Genomic DNA, 8,105 nt, shown 5'->3' on the forward strand with positions numbered 1-8,105 from the left:
CATGTGAATGTGATTAGCACCCCCTCAATGTTACTTGGCCTCTTAATTCCTATGGAAGCAGTAAGGGTGTGTTTAACTTTTTATAAACAAGACTTAAAAAATAGAGAAAATGGTTTCCTCTTGTACGTTACTGAAACTGAAACTATAAAACTACTGACTATAGCAGTAGTTTTATATGTCCAGCTAATTTTATGTATAGTGCCACATTTTCAGGAGGAATTGAACAACGGAGGTCTGTTCTCTCGCTATTTCACGACAAACTAAGAGAAACTGGAACATCAGGAGTTGATTCCAAGTGTTAAACATGCATTTGGAACTCTAACATTGACGTCCTAAAAGATGTTGATGCAAAAGAAAGACGCCATGATTAGGTTGAAAAGCAGAAAAAAAACTATTAGATACTTTGTCAGGAGTGGCCAAATCAACAGTCTGGTACATACTTAAAAAGAATGAATGCAATTGCAAGCTCAGCAACCACAAAAGCCCCAAGACCACTGCGCATGCTGACAGAGTTATTTCCATGGTTAAGAAAAACAAATCTAATGAAGTCAAGAACTCTCCAGTTTTATCATCATCAAAGTTTAAAATCAAGAGACATCTTCGTGCAGAGGGTTTACAACAAGGAACAAACCACTGGTTACACACAAGAACAGGAAGGCTAAATCACACTTCACCACAAAGCATCTAATAGAACCTCAAGAGTTCTAGGAAAAAAACATTTGGTCAGATGTAACCAAGATTAACTTGTAGCAGAAGGACACGAAGAAAACAGTATGAAGAAGGAGAGAAACAGCACCCCAAGCCAAACAACATTATTGAACACAGAGGAGGCAGTGTCATAGTGTGGGCATGTAAGGCTACCAGAAGAACTGGGTCACTAGTGTTTATTGAGGATAGATTGTTGATGGAAGCAGCAAGTGGAATTCTGAAGTGCACAGGGCTCTGCTCAGATCATCAGAGAGTGCTTCACAGTGCAAATCGATAATGATTCAAAGCATACTGCAAAAGCAACCCAAGAAGTCTGTAGGTCTTAGATTTCAGGCAGGCTGCAAAGGTTTTCATCCAAAGATGAAAAACATATACTAGTTTAGAATATACTAGGCTAGAAATACTTCTGAGCTTTTGTAAAATAAAGGACTATGCATAAAAACGATTATACTTCTTAAAGAGTTGATACAATACTTTTGCTTTCTGTGGACGTTTGATTTCTGAAACTAATTGTGGTGGACGAAAAGAACTAGGACACAGGAAACAAAACGAATCGTGTACCTTTGCCTGTTAACGTTGACCTCCTTGTTACCAATAAAAAGACGAGGCGTGTTTTTAAACCTGTAACGCCTGAAACATGAAATAACTGCCAGAAAATACGAATTTGTTAAAACCGGAGTGTTTATTATTTATTACATTTGAAAATTTACATTCATCATGTAGAGGTCTCAAAAACTGTGTTACAATTTACATGTAAAAAAAAAAAATACATGAGTCTTACAAAACTCCTTTAGAAATAGAATAAATTAAAAAGAAAAAAAATTCCCCGCTCGCGTGGAAGGCTGTGTGTAGAGGGTCTGTATTGTTGGTTCAGTTATGCCACTTATTATATCGTTGCCTTGAAGATCTGAGACGAATAACCTGGATTTTCAAAGAAACACACACAAAAAATATATATATGTACGTACAAGATACATTGAGGGAATTATGCTGGAAACAACACTGTCAGCTTTGACTGTAGGAAGAAATACCATCAGAGTTAAACAGGAAATGCAGTGCAGAGAAAGAGGGTGTTTGCCTACATTTTCTCAACAACATGAACCACATCAACCAAACTGTTGCATGGGTGCACATTATTAACTGGAGGAAGGCAGTGACATTTTTGACTAACAGGAAATGGGGTTTTCACACTAACTGGGTTATTTACTTAGTATTTAGAATATTAGAGATAACGTCAACAGTGACGTTAAGCCATTACTCTAATTATCTCTGTAATGTCTGTCCTCTACTAAAAGATATGCTCCTGGACTTCTTCATTAGTTAATTTGATTTTTGTACTAAATGAAATCAGGCATTATTAGTTTCTTCTTCACTCACCTCTTTTCACTCTCATGTTTATACACCACTCCACATTTAATCATTAGTCATTATCAAACTTCCCTGGCTTTGTGAGCCTGGTTTTGTGGTTTTGTGGTTTCTTCCTGTTTAAAGGGGGATTTTTCCTTCTGATTCTCATGAAGTACTTGCTCTTTACCTTGCAATAAAGTTGCAAGGTAAAGACCATTTTTATTTGGCCCGGCTGCAGCTCACAAGCTGCCAGCCGCACATGCAACACACCACAATACCCAACAATCCCTTCTTCCCTGTGTTTTTAACACGGCGGGCATGATCATACCATACACAGTCGTTTCTTCTGTTGCAGTGTTTACATTGTTGTGTTCACGTAATCACAAACATAAATATATTCTTGAAAATGTCTGTTTAGGCTCTCTTGACTTGTATACAAATTCTTTATTTTTACTTCTACAAAGTCTGGGAAATATACTCTAAATCTGTATACTACCATGCTTTTAAATCAAACAGTCAAGATTGAAGTGGCGCCTTCTATGTTAAATTCAAGGGGTTTAACAAAAGCATTGTATTAACTGATTAGGGATTAATTATTTTTATAGATAATCTCCCATTTTCAGAGGCTCAAAATTAATTGCACAACTGGCACAAGTTTCATGTACAGGTGAGCTCTGTTCCCCTGATATTTCTTTGCAAAATGAAGCAGACCTATCATCTAAAGCAGATTTAAAGTGTTGAATTTATGTTTATAGAGTTTTTCACTGTAATTTAAAATCTGAGTTCCAAAGAGATGTCAGAGCAGGGAGGCCATCATTAGGCCTCTGAATAAATTAAAATAAAAAAGACAGCAAAAAAAGTAGGAAAAGGACAAAACGGAAAAATCTGGTACATTCTTAAGAAGAATGACAATGAAGACAACTAAAGTAAAAAATCGCAGAATCGTTTTCTAGGTAAGATGAGCAACTTCACATGAACTAAGTGAATAACACTCTTGAGAATGTAGGCGTATTATTGTTAAAGTCTACAGCTGCCAGTGGAGCCAGGGTGTTTATTGATGACGTAACTGGTAAGTGTACGTAGCTACACTCTCCCCTCAGAATCAGCCAAATGCTGCAAAACTGATTCACTGTGGTCCACAGTGCAAATGGATAAAAACCCAACATATACAAAAAAATACCCCCAAGAGTTTTTTAAATTTGAAATTGGATATTACTCAAGAGCCGAGTCAGTCACCTGATTAAATACACCTGTCATTTAATACAAAACCAAACCCCAAAAGACTCGCAGAGAGCAGCAACTGAAGGCGGCTTGAGTAAAGGCCACGCAGAGCATTTAATGCAGATGACGGCGAGTGGAAAGACAAGGATTTAGTGATATGGCTTCTATACTTCTGTCAGTCGTTGACTACAAAAAATTGTTCATCCAATAATTAGAGGAATTCCTTATATTTGACATTGTAATTTTGCATCATGATTTGTGAGCCTCTGGAAATGGGGTATTAGGAAACAGCTAAACCCTTTGAATTGAACCTGAAAGCCTTCACTTTAACCACATCTTGAACTTTTCTAGGGCTGGTAAATAAAAGTAAGGACACTTAAAAACATATCTGAGTTTCGAAGTTAAAAAGTTGAATTTCTTCTTTACTTGTCTCTGTGTTTTTTCCACACAGTTCTAGTTTCAGCCTTATCTGTTTTTACCTACATATGTTTCCACCAGATGTGTTTCTAGGTCCCTAAAACCACAACGTTTTCAGACAGAATGCGTGAATGTTTCTTGATAAAAACTGATAAGACATAGATGTTTTAATTGTTTTGCTCCCTCAGCTCAGGCTACACATCCTACTTTAAATATCAGTTTACATGGAAGAAATTTTAGCTTCACCGCTGATTCTGTTTTGAAACCAGAAAAGACCGTGATGTTTGATTTTTGCAAGTGCGTTGAAAATCAAGTTTTATCCCTTTTCTATCTGTTTTGATTAAACTTAGCTAACTTAACCAATAATTCCTTTCTAAACTGTCTATGATGATTTTTTTGAAAGGCAACAATTTACTGTAGCAATCATGAGCCTGTAAATTACAGTTGGAGTCCTGTGTAATTCTCTGTTTGCTTTCGTTTCAATTTGTTTACTTTACATTTGGAAACTGTCTTCTCAATAAAAAAGACAGTACTAGTCATTCTGGTAGGCACTGCAAGACCAAAATGTGGTCAATTTTAGGGGCAAGGGGTCAAGTTGCTGACTGTGACCTAGGAAATGGGGGGAAATTAATAACTTTATTTTTATTATTTATGAAGGAGCAGGGATGTATGCACCAACAAAATACAGTTTTTTTTTTTAAACTACCAACAACGGTTGTTCTTTTCCCCAAAAATCAAAAGCCACATTACTGGAAACACTGAGGAAAATTCCCCAAATGAACAATGTGAAACGGTTTAATGTGTCATTAAGAGGTCATGAACAAATGTTTTTGGTTCAGCTGTTACTTAGAAGACTTAGCAACTGTCAAATTATTAAGTGGCTGTGACTTTAGAAGTCATCTTTGAATCTATTTACCCCATGGTGTCTGTGATCAGGCGCTAGTGAAATAGGCTTAAAACTGTTTAAGTATCTGAAGTGCTGCGTGTACCAAAATATCCCCTAAATGTTTTGAATAATTTCTCCTCTGTGTGCAGAAAAATAAAAGACTATATTTACCCAGATGACGATTAGAGACAGAACTATTTTGGCCAGGGCCACTGCTGCATAGCCAGCTATGCTCCACGTGACCGGCAGGTCCAGGAGTTGTTTCGGGCATGGCGGACTGGTCGGAGTTGTCATTGTTGTGTTCAAATAATTCAGTGTTGTCAGCGGAGCTGTGGGCACGCACTCTGTATTTAGACGACATAAAATAAAAAATCACTATAGCACAAAGTGAGGTTATTTACATATCAGTTTGAATTGATTTCAAATTACTTCCTGTAAAACTGTGATATCAGTTATGCAGAATTTCTGCATCTGGGTTACAAATGTGGTTTAATTAAACATTTTCCCATTAGAAATTTGTTTGCTTGAATTAATAAAAGAGCCTGGATGGAAAATATGCTCTTTAAATGTCACAGTGGAAATGGAAAAAATGTGATTTCTGGAGATGCTTTTCCTGCCTTTTGATGTGGCATCATGACAGTTTGCAGAGGTAAGGCGGGGGTTAAATTATGTAAGACTGTTAGATAGATTTAACTTCCTGAGACTTGTGTGAGAATTATATGATGCACTGGCTTTGATGCCACTTACACTTACAGGTCTGCTCAGTGGTGTTTTATACTTTGTTAAGCAATGATGACTTTATTGTGTTATAAAATCATTGTCCCATATGAGGACATATTTGTATATATATTTTACAGTAGATTTAGGTTTATCATATACAGTTTCATTAACACCTCATTGTACATTTATCAATAAATAAATTTAAATGAGCAAACATTTGTTCAATATTCACATTTCCTGATAAACCTTTAACATTCTGTATATCCTACAGAGCTTTAATTGCCCTGTACGAAGACGATGCTTTGCCATAATAAACTCGTTAATCATAAAGTCTGACTCTGTCTCTCAGGATCAACAAATATGTCAATACATTGTCTAGGCTCATATGTAGCTCAGTTCCAATGCGCTACCTGAGGTAGCGAAAACTCATATTTCTGCCAGCGATATTTAATTGAAAGCTTACCATTAACGATCAGGCTGACTTTGTGATTCTGGTTTTGACCCCCTACATTTGCGCTGATGGTACACTCGTAATCGCCCGAATCGGCAGGTGAAACCTTACGCAGAAGTAGATCCTGCTTCTCCCCAAATGTGACCTCACGAGAAAAGTTGTAGTACACTGGCTCCTCACCATTACCCCTCCTGATAATGCCATGTTTATTCCCATTGTTTACCTGTTAAATAACAAACACAAGCAGTTTTGATGTTTACAAAATTTGCATCTACAAAATACAATCTACACTTTTAAGCCTGAAGTAAATGACTAACCTTGTACCATGCCACAGAGAGGAAACTGCTGTCCTTTTCAGAAACTGGACACTCAAGTGAGACATCTTCATTGCAGCTTTTTTCGATATCGGTTTTACTCTGGCTCGCATAATGCAACAGCAACAGCTGAGATAAACAAACCACGGCGTTCAGAGAGAAGAGAGCTACAGTTTGAATATTTGGAAGCACCTGCAAAAAGTTTTGATGATGCTCTAAAATTCAGATTTAACTCACCTTGATGACCAATGTCAGCCTGCACATCTTTTACAAGTCAATCAACACTTAAGTTCACTCTAACAAGTGTTTCTCATTTTCCTTGAAAGTGAGTCATAGTTTACCAGTTTCCTGTAAAAGGGGCTTTTTAAGCCGAGCATGTTGATGGGAGGTATTTACTGAGTGGAAAAGCATGCCCCCATGTGGTGCAGTGTGTGTGTGTACCACAGTCTTTGCTGCCTTCCTGATTTCTTATTTTTTGCACATTTGTCACACTAACATGTTTTAGATCATAAAACAAAATTAATATCAGACAGAGATAACCTCAGTAAATACAGTTCATTTATTAAAGAAAAGAGGCTGTCCAAAAATTTTGCCCTTTATGAAAAAGCACACATGGTTTTTTCCACTCTCGTTAAATCGTAGATTAACTGTTTTTTAGAAAAGCTGAGTTCAGTTTCAGTAGCCATGTCCAGGTATGATTAATGAGAGAACTTCTGACTCAAGGAAAAGGAAAAAGCTGCACATCACGCCACCATCTGAAGAAACTCAAGAACATATATGAAACAAAGTCATTGATGTCTATCAGTCTCAATGCCACTTATAAGGCTTTGAGACTTCAGTGAACCATGCAGAGAGCCATCACTAATAGATGGAGAAAACTTTGATAAGTGGTAAGCCTTCCTATGAGTGGCCAGAACTAAAGAACTGATTGAAGCCTGAATTCTGCTCTCTACCAGGAAAAACGTGTCCAGCTGACTGTTTGCACCCTGAAACTCACGCACACCTGGATCATGCAGTAGGACAATGATCCAACACACACCAGCACAAAAAAAATAATAAATGAATAAATAAAACGAAGGTTCTGAAGTGGCCCAAGTCTGGACTTAAAACCTATTAAGTTGTTTTGGCATAACCTTAAACAGGCTGTTCATGCTCAAAAACCTCCCAGGTGGATAATTTAAAGCAGTTCTTTAAAGTGTGGGTCAAAATGTCTCCACAGTGATGTGAAAGACTCATTATCACAAAAGCTTGATTGGAGTTCTCTGCCAAGAGTGGCACAACCAGCTAGGGGGCAATTACTTTTTCAGATAGGGCCAGGCCAGTTCAAAACCTGAATTTTGTACTTAATTGTTTTATCTCTGTGTAACATTAAAATGTGTTTGACTGATTTTATGGTCACTGAAAGCGACTGCATTTATGAAGGCAGCGTCCAAAGCATGTCCTGCAAGGTGAATGGGGCCAAGCACATTCACACTCGGTATCGCTGTCTGTTAAAGTCCAGACAATGATAATGCTGCCTCACTTAATAGTCAAAGATAAAAAGTCCTGAAAGTCTAAGATAAAAAGTGCAGCAGACACAAGTGGATGATATGTTAAAATACCATACAAAGGGTTAAGTCATCCAATTTTGGTTTTCACCATCTGAATGGAGTTTAAAGAGATCATCTGAGATAAAAATGAATTTTTAAAAATAGCAGCAGCACCACTTCCTCGGCCAGAAATCTGAACAGCACCGAAAAAAAAGCAGCGTCGTGGACAAGGTTGTAAAAATTGTGAGACTTTGTTCTCACGCTGTCCTGCGTCAGAGATAAATATAAAGTCCAGCTTCTCATGTCAGATCAAGTCATTTTAGAATAAAATACATTTTTGATGATGCAATTTTTAAGAAAATACCAGGTGTATAATTTGAGGCAATGTGGGGCATTTTTATGTCAAGTTTAGCAGATTTATTGATCTCCCCCTACCACCACTTCCCCTGCCAGTGGCGGACTCCCTCAGACATCGGTGCGTTGGTGGTTCTTTGTGTCCGGGGATGGGCGTC

General features: G+C 37.5%; 1 protein-coding gene across 2 annotated transcripts; it reads right to left on the minus strand.

Moving 5' to 3' along the window:
- Nucleotides 1–1,371: 1,371 nt before the first annotated feature.
- On the minus strand, nt 1,372–6,433 carry LOC121815113. 2 transcript variants are annotated; one of them, XM_042224294.1, is made up of 5 exons: nt 6,302–6,433; nt 6,068–6,193; nt 5,763–5,973; nt 4,751–4,923; nt 1,372–1,629 (listed from the first exon to the last, which is right to left on the minus strand). In XM_042224294.1, exons 1-5 carry the CDS (start codon nt 6,326–6,328, stop codon nt 1,579–1,581), a joined length of 588 nt encoding a protein of 195 aa, XP_042080228.1. In that variant the 5' UTR covers nt 6,329–6,433; the 3' UTR covers nt 1,372–1,578. The 2 variants fall into 2 exon arrangements, with proteins under 2 accessions (XP_042080228.1, XP_042080227.1); XM_042224293.1 differs by having other exon boundaries at nt 1,372–4,923.
- Nucleotides 6,434–8,105: the final 1,672 nt, after the last annotated feature.

Source organism: Haplochromis burtoni, unplaced genomic scaffold (assembly GCF_018398535.1).
Source record: "Haplochromis burtoni strain Fernald_Lab_line unplaced genomic scaffold, NCSU_Asbu1 Contig_134, whole genome shotgun sequence".
NCBI classification, from domain to species: domain Eukaryota; kingdom Metazoa; phylum Chordata; class Actinopteri; order Cichliformes; family Cichlidae; genus Haplochromis; species Haplochromis burtoni.

Excerpts from the sequence above, each read along its gene's own strand:
- LOC121815113 (XM_042224293.1), bottom strand. The coding sequence starts at position 6,328 with ATGTGCAGGCTGACATTGGTCATCAAG. Across the intron at positions 6,194-6,301 it reads GGCTGACATTGGTCATCAAG|CTGTTGCTGTTGCATTATGC; the intron begins GTGAGTTAAATC and ends TGTTTATCTCAG. Across the intron at positions 4,924-5,762 it reads AGTCAGCCTGATCGTTAATG|AGTGCGTGCCCACAGCTCCG; the intron begins GTAAGCTTTCAA and ends GTCTAAATACAG.